This window comes from Trachinotus anak, unplaced genomic scaffold, assembly GCF_046630095.1.
Source record: "Trachinotus anak isolate AG129_WGS33_773 ecotype Australia unplaced genomic scaffold, CSIRO_AGI_Tana_v1 ptg000011l, whole genome shotgun sequence".
In the NCBI taxonomy this organism is placed as follows: Eukaryota; Metazoa; Chordata; class Actinopteri; order Carangiformes; family Carangidae; genus Trachinotus; species Trachinotus anak.
The window spans coordinates 12,558,465-12,574,110 of NW_027273862.1; the positions used below are offsets into that span (position 1 = coordinate 12,558,465).

Below are 15,646 nucleotides of genomic sequence, written 5' to 3' on the forward strand. Positions count from 1 at the left end.
GTAGGTGACTGAATTTTTCCTGTTAACATTTACTGTTGTTGCACTGTTAGGGCCTTTTCCTGTGTCCACCTGAAATTAGCAAACTGATTTTGTTTTTTGTTTCTCCATGACACACCCCATAAGAAATTTACATATTCAGATCTATTCACAACCATGACACAAATACCTCTTCAAAAATGACATCAGTCAGGGAGACAAATGGAGAATTAAATATAAAATTTATTAGGCAAAATGTACAACAGCTGCATAAGCTATCTTACAGCTCAAATATAGAGACTTTATTTTACTTCCACTCTTTAAGAGTGGAATATAATATTCAACTTAGTTTTTAATTCTGTAATGAACTGTGAAAACATTTATAAAAAACACAATGGCTCACATTTATTACACTTTTCAGAAGCAGGACAGCTAATCTGAAATCAGGTATAAAATAGTTCCAGGTTGGTTATTTGTTCTGCTGAAAATGAGTTTTTACCAGAATCAAAGATTTTTTACAGTGTGTTTAAAGTATCTGTATTTCTTACCTAGAGCTGCTTGTTTTGATGTTGCTTCTCACTGCTCGGCCTCCTAAAGAGCATCATCACCTCAACAGGTCATCCAAGCCGGAGCAGTGTTATCGTCAAGTGAAGGGATCAAAGTGAACACGCTCGATCCTGACAGCGTACTGACAATCAAAATCATTCTTGTGTATGACACAAAATCCCACACCTGTTAGCTTGTGTCCAATGAAGGTCTGCCTTCCTGCTGCATCTGCACTGATTTACATCTCCTGCCAACAAGTGAGATGTGTAACAAGATGAATTAAAGTGCATCCAAATAAAGTCACAACAAACTGTAACATTCAGCTACTGCCCTTTAAACCCCATTCAAATCTCTGGAAAAATAAATAGGTGTTTGATTTCTCTTATATCACCAGAGAAAATCTATTTCAATCACCAATTTTAAAAATAGATGACCAATAAACAATGACTTATTGAGCATGTTCTGCACCTTCTACCGTTCCAACATTTAAATATTGTCAAGTTGTTTTGTTCTTCATATGCTTTTAGGAACGGTGTGATGAAGGTCTATTTGTAGTATCTGTAGGTGAAGTTACACTACGACTCCACAGTAACAAGAACGAAAACAAACAAGTGACTTCGTAGCAGCTTTCCTGCTTTGAAATGTTACTTGAGTAAATGTGGCCTAAGGAGACATGAGACAAATGCCAGGATGGATTTGAAGAGTGGGATGACTTCATCAGTATGCACCTCGCAGCCCGCTGCTCCGTGAGCCTCCGCCCCCTCCTGAGTTACCATAGTAACCACCGCCGCCACGACCTGAAAGGGTTATGAAAAGATAGCTCAGTCTAAACAGGATGAAATAATATCTCAAGACCATGATGACACTTTTTGAATTAATACAAATAAAACATAAAGAACCAACACTTAGCTTTTATTAAACAGATTTTAGTCAAAGTCATTGGTACAAATTTCAATGGATTATTGTCTGTGATGATAAAACTTAAAATCGCCTAAATGAAAATTGTTGATTAAAAACTCACTCATTTCAGCTGCTCCACTGGCTGTTGAGTTGAGAAAGAGCTCAATGTAGCGATGCTCTGTGGAAAAAACATCAATTCATCATTTACCCTATTTAAGAACCTGTTTCTTCCATTTCATGTTAATTAAATCTACCTGTTACTTTCCCAACTAGTTGGAAGCATCATCTGCAATATCTCAAATACTGACATGAAAAATACTTGCAAACCTTTGTATTTTTTGTTTGTTTTTACTTAATGCTCCTTTAATTTCAACATTAAAATGTGCCCGTTTTAGAGTCGGTCAACTTAAATCCTGACAGGTTATCTGCTGAGTTTGCAAATCTGTGCTCCTGTTCTGCTTTTGTAGATACAACTGATCCACTCCTCTGCTTTTAATCAACAAGTAGTTTTGTGTCATGAACATTGCGTAACGCATTGTAAAAAAAAGTGCTATCACCAGGACCAACAGGAGGACAAACTGAAGACGAAAGAGAGACATACGCATGTGGTTCTTGTCTTTGGACATGGCTGCCACAGCGTCTTCGTGGGAGCGAAACTCCACGTCTGCCTCTCCAGTTGACTTGCCGTTAGGAGCCACATCAATGTGGACCCTCAGTGGATTCAGAGGAGAGAAGAACTGCATGAGGAAGAAAAAAGACGTATACACACAGATATATACACATGAATAGGCAGACAGACAAACAAATCGTATCCATCTGTCCAAGTTTTTTTTCATGACATCAACATTCAGTGTTTATTCAAATGTAGTAGCTTAATGGGCTTCCTGGCCAACAACATTACACAGTATGAATACAACATAAACAGACACAGGAAAACAAACAGAAGCAGGGTTAATCAAGTTAAATTTGAGTTTTTAAGTCATTTTTTAGCACATTAGATGCATTTTAATACCTGTTTCACAATCAGTTTTTCAGATATTTTTCAGCAGTATACAACAATAATTAATGAAATAAATGCATCCTGAACATGAATAAAAGGTGGAAGAAAATTGATAGATGGCTTCACCTATTAAAATGAATTATTTTCAGTTAAGTTTTTGCTAGAGTCGATGTGTGCCCATTATGAGATAATGATGGTGTTGATGGAAACTCCAGAAAAATGGACTGAATAGCCTCCTGTGCACATAATCCAGTGTTGCTACAATCCCAATTTTAGTTTATATTTGTGTAACATCTTCCAACAACAATCATAAACAAAATCATTTTACAACTAGCATCACTGCCTACTACAGGCAGGAGAAAATATTTAAGACTTCTGTGAATCAACTTTAATCAACCTTAAGACATCAGTACCTCATAAAGTCCCATTTTGAGGAAACTGAACACTTTTTCAAGGCTTGAAGATACCCTGCATGAAGCCCCACTGTTTGAAATTTTTTAAGAGAAATAATAAAAGTAACTGGTCTCGTTGTGATGTTCTTACCTTAGCAATGTCTCCCTCTGTGGCACGGAAAGGTAGACCCCTCATATGGACAAAGTGGCCGCTGTGAAAGCCTGAGCCACCATCACTTTGACCACCATAACCATGACCTCCCATCCCTGAGCCAAAACACACACACAAACCCACAGATGACCAATACCACCTATACTGACGTACAGGAGAGAAGTAATCTCATACAAACCAACCTTTATTCATCTTATTGAAAATGAAACAAATGGAAACAATTGATAAGAATTAAAACACACTGTAGTTGTTGTATTTAAGTTAATAATGTTTCTGATTAAAAGGTATAATAATTTCAAAGCCTCAGCTTTCAGCCTTCTATGAGAGGTTTTGTCTTAAATTTTGGAAATGGTCAAAAGCCACTGCTTTACAAATTCCACTTCTAGTTTTATTTATTCATATCAAGACTGTAAAACCTGGAATTTTTAGATGTTCAATATTTTAAGATTTGTACCAAAATGTCATTCATTTCAAAGTAAAAAAATTAAAAATTGAAACTGATGAATGTACATTTTTGGAAATTATTTTAGCCTTTCAGCAGGGGTGCTAAACTGTAAACTGAGGCTTTCAAACATTCATTATATCTACATGCCAAATGGGTAAATGGATTTTGAACTTCACCTCTTCCTCCCCTCTCTCCTCTCATTCGCTCATCAAACATGCCGTTGCCAAAACAGTAGTTGTTGAAACCATTGTAGCTGTCAAAACCACCGTAACCTGGACACAGACACCATGACAGGGCAACAAAGGAAAACTCAAACTGTTATTTCACACACACAGAAAACATAGTGAAACTTCTGCTGGCTCAGAATGGGCCATTAGTTAACCACTCCATCAAAATGAATCCTCAAGTGAGTCCTCTATGATTTCTGTTTATACTTATTATTGCATGCTATTGATTTTGCTGCTTTATTGATAAATTCTCTAATAAAGAATTGAACTGTAAATGGTTTGCCACTGCTATGAAAAAATTAATCAAAATGAAACTGACCTATGAAAATAGTATTTTAAGGTAGGCTTGTTTGTTTACTATACTGACACAATCAAAAAATGTACATATAAAATAAAATGTCCTGTCCAGGGGATTGGCTTCAGCCCCCCTGCGACCCTGTATGGATAAGAGGTATAGAACATGGATGGATGGATTTGGCTACGGGAACATTCAATTATCAGCATTATTTTCATGACTGCTACTTGAAATTAGTTCAAAGTTGACACTGTTCTTGCTTGAATCTCATTTTGAGATGGTTTTGTGTTGGCTGCAGTTTGTTTAATTCACATGACTTATTCAGTGTATAATGTTTTAAGTTGAACAGCACTAGTGAAACCAAAAACGGAACATGGGCTGAAGTTGATAAATATGGTTTTGTACTGCTTTCTGCAGCATCACATATCTTGCCAGTTTTAGCGCTTGCAGGAGCCAAATATTCCTGTACCACAAAAATAAAAAGCTGCTTACCTCCTCCATAACCTCCTCCACTCCGCATGGTGTCCATCAGAGTCCCACCACGGCCAGGCCCGGGCCCAAAAAACCCGCCCCTTGGGCCCCCCATCATGGGTCTATCGTAGGGCCCTGGTCTCTGGCCTCCCATCCCCCGTCTGGGCAGTTCATAATAGGCTCTGATCTCATTACGACTGCTCTTAAAAATCTCTATGTACCTGCAATATAAGAGGCCAATTGGGTGTAGGGGGGCAGAAGAAAGGGTTACTTTGTAGAAATGGCTTAGCTCAGGTTACATAGAGAGATAAGATTTACAGAGAGAGAAGATAAACACACACAAAACAAATATTCTAAATAGTGGTCTAAGTTGTTTTAACCTGGAGCTGAGTGAATGATTGAACAACCTCAACAAAATCTCATCATTAGCTGGGCTTAGGGCTGTAGTAGATTTTTATACCAACCGTATTACTTACAGTTAAGGAAATCCTTACAGGGCTTTTAGCTGTTGTATTGATCATTTTAATGATTTAGCACAGCAGAAATAAGTCTCATGCATCAATAGTGGAAACTGCCTTGACTTTCCTCTGCTATACTTCTACACTTAATCCCATTTCCAACAGTAAATTATCTATATGGTACATGTATGAAAGGATATACAGGAAGTGCCAATAAAATGATGATGTTGCTCTAACACAATTAAATAAAACTCCCTGGTCATAAAGGACCACCTATAAAACTGTCTATGGCATAAAATGATCACACCACCTTTAATTTAAAGATTATATACATGACGTTTCATCCCAATTTTCAAAATGTCACCATAATTACAATACATAAACCCATTAATCCCAGACCATTAGCATTTTCATAAATATTACATGGCCCACCCAATTAATTTACAATTCTATTTTAACAATTATTCTAGCACACCAACCCATGCTTATCATTCAACCATAACAAACCCACCCCATTAATACCATAATTATGCTAACATGACCACCCAAATACTACAGTGGAAGCCCAACCCAGTCCAGCCCATCCCTTTCCCGTCTGTCCCACCTGTGCCCTATTCTTTCCTTGTGTTTCCCCAGAGCCTTTTCTGCTATCTCCTTTGAGGCAAACTGCACGAAGGCTTCCCCTGTGCTCCTCCCCTGGTAGTCCACTGGCAGAGTAATCCCATTTGGCACGATTCTCAACCCTTTAACCCAAGCACACATAAATACATAGGTCGGTAGGTAGACTGATATAAAATGGATAGAACAACACCCACTGCATCACTGAAGCTTTCAGGATTAATATACGTCATGACAGCGAATAAACAACAGCCGTAGTATCTCAGAAGACTGCATTAGAAAGAGGCATCTCAGAGGACTGAATTTACACTTGTAAAGTGCCCAGCAAGGGAATAAAACAAATACTGGCCTGGAGTCAGCATAAGCCACATTATTATAATTGATGCAGAGGAGATTTTTTTCTCCACTAAACTACCAAATTTAAATAAATAGCCAAATGATTATTTAGTGATAAGTGGCACACAATATAATAATTATAATAATAATTCTCTGCTATTAATAATCCTAGAAAGAGGCTGCCGGTAAGCAGAATCACAGTACTGACCCCAGATCAGTGTCACCGTCACTGTCACAGTGAGGACTGTCTCCCTCAGCCAAACCAGCCCAGCTCATCCTATAGGTTAACCCTCTTTAGAAGGCATGATATCAAGGTCATATAGCACAAACAGGCAAAATAATGTGTTAACACTATTGTGGTACAAAGCATACTAATAATTCACAACAAGGAAAAATTAGTCAACACAGTTTTGCTATACTACAAAAACAAACATACATCTGGTCTTTGGGCCATGACACACAGACACTTGTATGCAGATGCGTAGGCCTGCCTACCTTGTGGACAGAGGTTTGTTAAGGTAAATTATGTTTATAAATACCAATTTGTGATGAGAGAAATCAATAATGTGAATGGTGAGTAAGTGTTGGCAAAACTGTCCACCTAACACATTGAATGTTGCTTCACCTTGATGTGGTAGTGTGGCTTTGTGAGGCTGATCCACTGTGTGCAAAACAACGTTCAAAGTGCAGTTGGCACTACTGTGAATTTTTCATGATACAATCAGTCATATTTCCTAATCTCATGGTAGTGCTGAAGAGGGACCTGTAAACCTGTAATTTGATTGTTTGTGTTTAATTTTTCTACAAACATAAACTTGCCATTAGAATAATATTCAAGGCTATTATAATCCCTCTGCCTGATTACAGTCCTGTTGTATTTCACATTGCTGCTAACTGTTGATATTTAGGGCCTGTGAACCCTAAGAAGACATGTTAGGTCAAAGGGCCATATATAAATGTTGACTAATGACTGAGTAGTGGGTTTGTGTTTAGTGATTTTGTCTTGCAAGTTACTGCAAGTTAAGAGGATCTTTTGCATATTCGCTGGTTGTAGTTTTGACAATACCTTACACTGTGGTGTAAAAAAACTACAACACTTGGTGAACAGTGTCCGTCTATCCCTTAAATAAATGCTGTAATATCAGTACAGTTCAACATAGTAATTAGAAGTGTTCATGTACCTGAGAAGAACTGAACAATCTCCTCCTTGCTGCAGCCGAAGGGCAGGCCTCTAAGCCTCAGCATGCAGCCACTGCAGCTGTCATAGTCAGCAGGACCGCTACGTTTCAGCACCCAGTCCATTTCACTACGGTTTGACTTGAACACTGATTCAGATACACAAAAAGATGGACATAGAATAACAAACACGTCATATGAATAATAAACACAATAAACTTCAAGATTTACACATTCTTCATTCAAGTATTCATTCATTCTTCCCATCTGCTATCAGCCTTATCAACAAGGCTAGAGAGCCCCACTGTCACTGATCCCCCCCGATCTTTTTTGCACTACATTCCCCATGTCTTATCATTATTGCAAATATCCCACATCGTTATTTTTTATCTTAATTTTGTTTTAATCTTATTTTAATTTTTAACTTGTAAATTCTACTCTTATTTTACCCTAAGTCTATTTATGTTACTGTTTGCACCAACCACCAGCACAAATTCCTAGTATGTGGAAACATACTTGGTAATAACACTGATTCTGATTCTGAGTATTATTGAAAAATGATCACACACAATGTGTAAATGTAAACAGAAATCCAACAAATTACAACCGGGTAATTTGCACAAATGTAAGAAAAACACTCAACGGTCCATCAGTCTGTTGTGCCTGTTTATACTGCTTACCCTCTATGTATCGGTGTCCCATGTATTTACGGTCCTTGGCGAGGGCATTCTTGAAATCCTCTGCTGTTTTCAGTTCAATAAATGCCTCTCCACTGGGACGGCCTTCTTTAGAGTAGGTGAAACACACTCCGTTTACTTTTCCAATGATGTCACAGTCTGTAAATAAGTAAGATCAATTGAGATTTCCTTAAAGGATGCTTATTCAGATAGGAAAAACTCTCACTAAAGGCTACAACTGGATCCCATCTAATCTGAACTGTTTGGAGCTCCAGAAAATAGAATCCACCTTTATGCCATTTACTGATTCATCTGAGATCCTGACATCACACTAATGGCTGGAGTCAGTGAAAACTGAAACATTAAGATGATACTCAGAAAAGATGAAGAAACCCTGACTGTTTCTGTGCATAACAACAAGATATATTGTAGGAAGGAAATAAAACTTTTGGACATTGTCACAAATCAAATGTTAATGAGAACAGCTAGAATCCACTTCCACTTGTGCAAACAATATGAGTCTTGAGGCAGATCTCAACTGCATGTCTGAGCAGAATAGTGTTGCAAAGGAGCCCTGAAGTGACTAAAATGCTACTGATCTAGATGTCAAAATACAGTTTGACTTCCACAGTTAATAAAAATAATTCAGGTGCAACTGTGATGCTTTGTGTTTACAGGTATTCTAAACACAATGTAAGAGTGAAGACAGTTTTCTGTCACATTCATATTCACTTGCATTAAAACTATTATATCCACTAAGATGGAACATCAACCGTAATTGTGTAACACTAAGCAAAATAGTTGAGTTTATCGTTAGATTTAATTTCACAGTCTTACATTTACTAACACTGTTCATGTGTCATGCCTTAAAGTGCTTTCTCACCAGAGAAGAAACTGGCCACCTCCTCCTGTGTGCAGGACCAGGGCAGTCCTCTGATCCGAACCACGTAACCCTCTTCATTCAAAGACATTCTCACTGCCACAAAGAAGACAACACAGCAGCAAGACATTAAATTACTGTGTCTGTGGTACTTCTACCCACAGCATTGCCATCATCAGATAATGCTGTGCTTCCAAAACCTCCTGTCCTTCGAGCTCTGGTCATTGTCTAGAGTCCAGGTCTACATTAAGAACAAAGCAATGCGGGACATTAGATGTGCTTTGATAGTCTATCAATGAATAACTTACTGCTCGTCCTATTCTTCTGCCTGCCATCTCCACTTGGCTTGAGGGTGCAGTCACTATTAATTAGGCTAGATAACATGAACTTTACGTTACTTCTGTTTTGACAATCAGCATAAGTGTGAAACGTGCATATCGTTCACAAATATCGTGTGTGTAATAACACAAAGCACATCACAATTACGAAAGAAGCTTTTATTGGTGTAATAAACAGCCAAACAGTTTCGCCTGTAGAAAACTAAACAATTGCCATGGACAGCAACACTGTACTCAGAATTAAGAGTGACAGTATGAAATAACATGAAAGGAAATATCTATTAATTTTGCCCTATATTGCAAGTTACTCCAGCTGTCACAGCAGTTAAATAAGCTAACTTAACGTTTGTTACTTCCTTCTTCCAACTGTGTCTCAAAGTGTTGGTAAAAGCAAGGGGTTTCAACTTGAACTTACTAACACATTTACAAACATATCCTTACAAGACATTATCTATTCTTTAGTAAAGTTGGTTCTTTGAAGTTCGCCATAGGACAGTATCTGTCAGCCTGGATACATGGTGAGCTAATGATGCTAACGTTTTTCTACTGTCAGTCTGGCGAGCTAATGTTAGCTTGGTAACATTAGCAGTTAGCAGCTAAAGCTAACGGTAGGACACTGACAGCGGTCAAACGTATGAGACAAACTAGTTCACTTCTTAAGGGACGCATGCCGTCACTGAGTATCGAAATATAACCCCACAAAGAAATGTGTCAGACGTCAGTGAAAGATGTCTGAAAACAGTGAAATTATCTCACAGTCTCCTCTTATCCCCGGTCTCCTGCTCCTGTCCCGAGCCTCAGGTGACACTGCCGACAGACCGCTCAGGTATGCTATCGCGAGATTTGGATATATAAGCGATAACGTTGATGAAGTTTGTCAGTAATAATAATCATAATAATAATAGTAATACCGACAATAATAAAAGTAGAGAAGAATAAATAGAAGCATCTAATAAAACAAAATACTTACCCGTGACATTTTGTACATTGAAGAGGATTTGTTATCCATAGGCAGTAGTGGTAGTCCTGTATTTATATTTTTAAGTCAAAATACAAAAGTATTAACATAATATATATCAAGTATATATTTAAACCACCAAGTACTCAGTTTGTTGACTGTCCCATATCAGAGAAGGTATATTATATATTGGATCATAATTATTGATGCATTAATGTGTGCTTCGCTGTAATGTTGCAGGTGGGTTAATTTTAACTACTTTATACTGCTGGATAACTTGTTAAGTTCATTTAAGATCAGTAAAGTTTTATGAAAATATATATTTTTTATTATGAATATGAAACTGCAGTGACTATAATATCAAATAGTAGGCTATATCAAATAAATATAGGCCTACTGGACTAAAAATGAGAAATGTAGTAGAGTATAATTATAAAATAGAAATACCTCAAAACTGTACTCCAGTAAGCTCTTCGTGCATATTGCCCGAGGGACTTTTTGTCCAGAGTATAATGTATTAATCATAATTGAGTAAATTAATTAATTGATCATGTCTGGTGACATTGCATTCTGACAGAGCACTTTGAATGTTGCACAGTCTGTGATGCACTGTAAATAAACTGGTCATTTTATATGATAATCTACAAATGTAAATCAGACACTGAGTTTGGAAATTGTAAGAGGGAAAAAAAAGGTATCCCTCTTCTAAAATCCTGGCTATAAATCAAAATGTAGATTGACACTCATCCAAAGCAATGCACTGTGAACTGCAACCACAGTTCATGTATAAGCTGTTTTTATAAGAGGGCGCAGAGAGTATACTGTAAGGCTGTACTCCATATATGACAATAAACACTAAGCGTCTAACAATACACACAGAGAACAGGGTGAAAATCTGGCAACCCTGACAGTAAGGGGAGACTGCTGAAACCAAGCACACGGGGTCAAAAGTCCATCTGCAGTAGTTCGAGCAGACATTGTTTAACTCCACCGTGGTCACTGCCTCGCTGGACACACTTGTCAGTTTTAGGCCATTCTCACTTTCATCCTCAGCATGATGGAGATTCCAGTATTTACGCTGGACGCCTTCACTAATCTACCATTCAAAGGAAACCCTGCAGCAATATGTCCACTTATGCATGTGAGTAAGAACAGTTAGATTAATGTACCGCATGTCATATTGTACACTTGCCTTCTGCACTAGGGCTTGAAAAATGCACTGTAAAAGATATCAAGCAACTTCAGCTTGCAGCCTCTATAATATATCCTTTGGTTGTTCGGTCAAATACCTGAGTTGTTCTTTGTAACATTTGTTGAATGACCATTGTCAGTCGGCAAAGTTGTAGCTGCTCATGTGTTACACGATTACGCAATTTGTTGTGAAATAGGCACATTTTAAGCAGCCTGACATACTTTCTACCCCTCTGTCTATACTGTATGTGTGGATCACAGTACAATATTATTAGTTGCAACAAAATATTTATATTTGTGTTTTATTTATGGTTCTAACAGGAGCTGAGTGATGATTTGTATCAGAAGATAGCAGCAGAGATGAACCTGTCAGAAACTGCTTTCATCACCAGGATCAACCCCTCTGATGACTTCGCTACAGGTCAGATAATATCTGTTCACGATGTTTGACTACAATTATAACACCAGTGTTTTTACAATTCATATATGACCCATGTCTTGCTATTGAGGCTGTTTAAATGGGGATAAACCTGTTGCAAGCAATTCAGTGGAGCTATTATAATTTAATGCTATATATTATACTATAAATAAGTGTCGAAGGTTTTTTCAAGTTTTGTTTTCATGGATATTTGTCAACGTTTGGTATTATGCATACATTTGATGATGATTGTCAACATCCTCATCAAAAAAAAAAGAAAAAAAAAAAATCAGTTTCACAGGCACACTGTTGAAAGACAAACAGCTTAAATGATTGGGATGGGATGAAAGGACACAGCTGTGAGCCTCTGTGCAGTTTACTAAGGTCATTGTGTGCGCAACTAAAAAAAAAAAAAACACCTGTCCTCAGCAGTCTGACAGGTAACAATGTTAAACACACAGCTAAGACTTGTATTGTAGGGAATGGGAAAAACAGGGCAATGAACTTTCACAGTTAAAAATGCAGCTGGAGTCACTCAGTGTTTCACAAATGGCTCAGCTGCACAGAGGAATGTCCATGTCATTTAAACCCAACTTGAGTATATCTTCAGTGAATGTAAACATTTCAACCAAAGTCACCACGCACGACGTGAGAACTTAAATATTTCCTAGGCTAGACTACTCCCCGACTACAGTAACAAGCTGCCTTACAATTTACATTAAATCTAATAAGCTTTTTAAAAACACAATGCCATTTAAAAATAATCAATTTGTCATTTAATTTAACCAGATATAATGTACATCTTTAAAATAGTGTTATTTTCACTTGACGCTGCAGTGTAAAAAGAATTAATATATCACACGCTGTGTCCCAAATCCATACCACATACTAATTCTAGACCGTATGTTTACATTACCCTTTTCTGGGCGAGGCTTTGTTAAATTTAAAGCAAACCATTTTTTACAAAAGATTTTTGATAATTGTGATTATAAATGTTCGGGTTCTTCTTCTTCTTTTTATTTTTTTTATTTTTTTTTTACAGTTACATGCAGACTAACATATTAAAGCGCTGTGTGTGATAAAACAACTTTCTGAAAATGTGATTTGATTAACAGGATCAAAGTTTCGCCTCCGATGGTTTACACCAACCACTGAAGTGAAACTGTGTGGTCATGCCACTCTGGCCTCCGCTGCAGTGTTGTTCCAGTATAAGAGTAAGATGCAGCGCACACACACAGACATAAAAATCAAGGTTAATTAGAGTGTACTTATGGCTTATATCAGTCAGGTAATGCAATAGCAATATGGTACAAAGGACTAGACTATTGAGGCCATGACGTTGAAGGTACTAACACCAGTTTAACTGGGAGGCTTTTGAGGATATCCTGTTGTTTTAAAGCTCTTTCATGTAAAACACAAAGCAGAGTAATAAACAGAAGCGCAAAGAATTTTAACCAAGACGCTCAGGTTAGTCAGTTATAGTACATGTGAACACTTAAGTAAACCTAGTTAATCAGCTACACTGCCAGTATAATATTATATATTTTTATGTGACATCTGTTAGAGAATGTGAATCCCGTATTGGTGTTTGAGACCAAGAGTGGAGATCTGGCTGTTACCAAGCAAGGGGATGGTTATGTCATGGACTTTCCTCTCAATCCACCCACCCAGGAGGTACAGTATGTGGTCAGATAAACACATCAGGATAATGTCACAGGAAAAGGCCCTCTTAGCCAACATCTACAATCATAGGTTTAATTATTTGTCTCAAAATGTGAACAATAGTGTATCACAAGTGCAGCTGGATAAGCAGAGGTTTCCTTTTTCAAAAGAATATAAAATGCTATAATTGTAAAGGCTTTTTTTTCCCCACCCCAGGATCCCAATGACTTCAGAGACATCATCAAGGTCAGTAAGACAGATCACACAGACACCACCTCTGTGAGTGAATGTTTTACAGCACTGACTGCTTTTACTGGCCATATGAGCCCATCTGTATCAACAATTTGCACCAATGGGATTTTTTTTTATATCTCTGAGTTTAACTATGTCTCTGCTTCTGCATGTGTAATATAGGCAACAGTTGGGAACCATCCAGTTCAGGATGTTTATCTGAACTCCAACACTAAGAAACTGATGGTTCGACTGGCTGACAGCTGTGACAGGTTAAACGCAAAACACACATGCATGCGCACATACACACATTAATAGATGGTACTAGCTTGCTGACGTTAATAAATGATAAGTCAAGGCTAAGAACAGTTGAGAATGGATCAAAGACATTTTCCTGGTGAATTCCTCAATTCAGTGATCAGCTCTTTACCAAACATCTACTCAGCGCCTGTTATTGGCCCTTGAGCTTCTCCACAGCAGCAAGAGGGACAAAGTGACCAGCAGGGAAGCAGGTTACTCATTCACCTGCCCAAAAACCTACCCAAAGCCAGCCAGAAATTCAGATCACTGATCTTCCACACACATCTCTCTGTCTGGAGGTCAAGCTCAGTTTCCTGAATCCCTCAATGTGCTGCATTGTGTGTTGTCTCCAGGTCGGTGCTAACCAGTCTGAAAGTTGACCCTGTGGCTCTTCAGAGAAGTGAGAGGAGTGGAAAAGTTGCAGGTCTGATTCTCACCATGAAAGGTAAAAATGAGATCTTCTAGCTAGACCAGGGGGACATTGTTGGACAGCTTTACGTTTTGTTGGACCAGACCACAAATAGTAATTTTTCAATGCATGTCTGCTAATAGGTTCTCCCGACTGCCAGCCAGGATATGACTTCTACTCCAGATACTTTGCTCCATGGGTTGGTATCCCAGAGGATCCTGTCACTGGTGAGTCAACTACTTCAACAACTACGCCCCCATGCCTGCACATTGACTCACACACAGGCTTCATTTGGATGTAGGGTGTATATTGTTTCTCTCAAAAAAAACATGTCTGGGAAAAAGCCTTTAATTTTACAGTACTTTTGTATGTAAAAAGTATAGAACTGCATATTATGACAATCAACATCATCTATAGGCAAGCCTGTTTCTCACTCAAGCACTTCACTGAAGTAAAGTTCCTAAATGTTCATTGTGGGTCTGTAAATTTACCTGGAAAATTTTGTAATCAGTTTCTCGTCTTATGCATTTTCTGTCCTTGCAGGTTCGGCCCACACTGTTCTGGGTAGCTACTGGTCTAAGAAACTACAGAAGAAGAAAATGCTGGGTAATTCACCTAACCAATGCCACAAAGTGCACGTTATGAAATGATCAGCAACAACTTAAATTAGAGTCAAAGTCCTTTACTAACCATTTAAATGGTGTATCAATGTATTATTTACTTCATGACAGTTGTTTCCCACTATTCATTGTCTTTTACTGTTGAACTGAACCCCAATGTCACTGAGATTATCCTGTCTCTGTGTGTGTGTGTGTGTGTGTGTGTGTGTGTGTAGCTTACCAGTGCTCCAGTCGAGGTGGGGAGCTGGAACTGGAAGTGAGAGACGATGGAAGAATCAACATAGCTGGACAAACCGTCACTGTACTGCAGGGAACAATCACACTGTAGTCACAGACACATGCAAGCAAAGAGGGTTTGAGATGGTGAGACAGTCAACGTGTACCTGTCCAGAGAAGCACACACAGGCTTTGTACCACTTAATAAAAATGAGATGGATTTAAATAAAATAAAAAAAGGAAAATAGACTCAAGTCCAGTCTGCTCAATCTAAAAGACAAAACATCAGTATCTAACCAACAATCTCCGGAACAGAAAGAACATTACACTCTCTGTTAGGATTTGTATTATTTATTAACATCACACAAAAGCAAAGATTTCAATATAAATAGAAAAAAATACAAAAACAAAACATGTTAACTCAGAGGTTGTGTTGGAAGTAAAACAGATGGTTGTAGAATCACAGTTAGCCTTGTGTTTGGCACTTTATGTGAAACACTCTGCTCACATTAGAGAAAAAAAAAAAAGAATCATCACTTAAATCATCACAGTTCATACACATTATAATTCCTACAAAACATCCTAGAGTTTTACCTGTTATGACACCATGTATTATTCTCAGTCTCAGTGCAGCTTTAGTTCTGTCTTGAATAAACAGGAATGGAGATAAATGACTTAAATGCTTGGTTTGACTTTAGTTTTTGCTGTTACTAACAATAAGATGCTGTAAAGTT

The 15,646-nt window shown here is 37.9% G+C and overlaps 2 protein-coding genes across 3 annotated transcripts; one reads left to right on the forward strand and one right to left on the reverse strand.

Moving 5' to 3' along the window:
* Positions 1–201: 201 nt before the first annotated feature.
* Positions 202–9,762, reverse strand: hnrnph3 (heterogeneous nuclear ribonucleoprotein H3 (2H9)). Of its 2 annotated transcripts, none has more exons than XM_071488122.1 (11): positions 9,664–9,762; positions 8,573–8,665; positions 7,693–7,848; positions 7,018–7,161; positions 5,487–5,625; positions 4,446–4,645; positions 3,608–3,703; positions 2,966–3,081; positions 2,024–2,159; positions 1,544–1,600; positions 202–1,319 (listed from the first exon to the last, which is right to left on the reverse strand). In XM_071488122.1, the coding sequence occupies exons 2-11, from the start codon at positions 8,658–8,660 to the stop codon at positions 1,240–1,242; spliced, it is 1,212 nt and encodes a 403-aa protein (XP_071344223.1). In that variant the 5' UTR covers positions 8,661–8,665; positions 9,664–9,762; the 3' UTR covers positions 202–1,239. The 2 variants fall into 2 exon arrangements, with proteins under 2 accessions (XP_071344223.1, XP_071344222.1); XM_071488121.1 differs by lacking the exon at positions 9,664–9,762 and adding an exon at positions 8,878–9,633.
* A 1,047-nt stretch (positions 9,763–10,809) lies between these two features.
* On the forward strand, positions 10,810–15,151 carry LOC139627401 (phenazine biosynthesis-like domain-containing protein 1). The gene is made up of 10 exons (XM_071488123.1): positions 10,810–11,006; positions 11,378–11,477; positions 12,590–12,688; positions 13,039–13,148; positions 13,353–13,382; positions 13,551–13,639; positions 14,021–14,112; positions 14,220–14,303; positions 14,620–14,682; positions 14,912–15,151. The coding sequence occupies exons 1-10, from the start codon at positions 10,920–10,922 to the stop codon at positions 15,022–15,024; spliced, it is 867 nt and encodes a 288-aa protein (XP_071344224.1). The 5' UTR covers positions 10,810–10,919; the 3' UTR covers positions 15,025–15,151.
* Positions 15,152–15,646: the final 495 nt, after the last annotated feature.

What these genes read in the sequence shown, in the direction of transcription:
- hnrnph3 (XM_071488121.1), bottom strand. Translation starts at nt 8,953, where the DNA reads ATGTTATCTAGCCTAATTAATAGTGACTGCACCCTCAAGCCAAGTGGA. An exon ending in GGGACACCGATACATAGAGG is followed by an intron (nt 7,162 to 7,692) that starts GTAAGCAGTATA and finishes TATCTGAATCAG; the next exon opens with TGTTCAAGTCAAACCGTAGT. An exon ending in AGGAGAGAGGGGAGGAAGAG is followed by an intron (nt 3,082 to 3,607) that starts GTGAAGTTCAAA and finishes GTTTTGGCTCAG; the next exon opens with GGATGGGAGGTCATGGTTAT.
- LOC139627401 (XM_071488123.1), top strand. Translation starts at nt 10,920, where the DNA reads ATGATGGAGATTCCAGTATTTACGCTGGACGCCTTCACTAATCTACCA. An exon ending in CTCTGATGACTTCGCTACAG is followed by an intron (nt 11,478 to 12,589) that starts GTCAGATAATAT and finishes TTTGATTAACAG; the next exon opens with GATCAAAGTTTCGCCTCCGA. An exon ending in ACAGAAGAAGAAAATGCTGG is followed by an intron (nt 14,683 to 14,911) that starts GTAATTCACCTA and finishes GTGTGTGTGTAG; the next exon opens with CTTACCAGTGCTCCAGTCGA.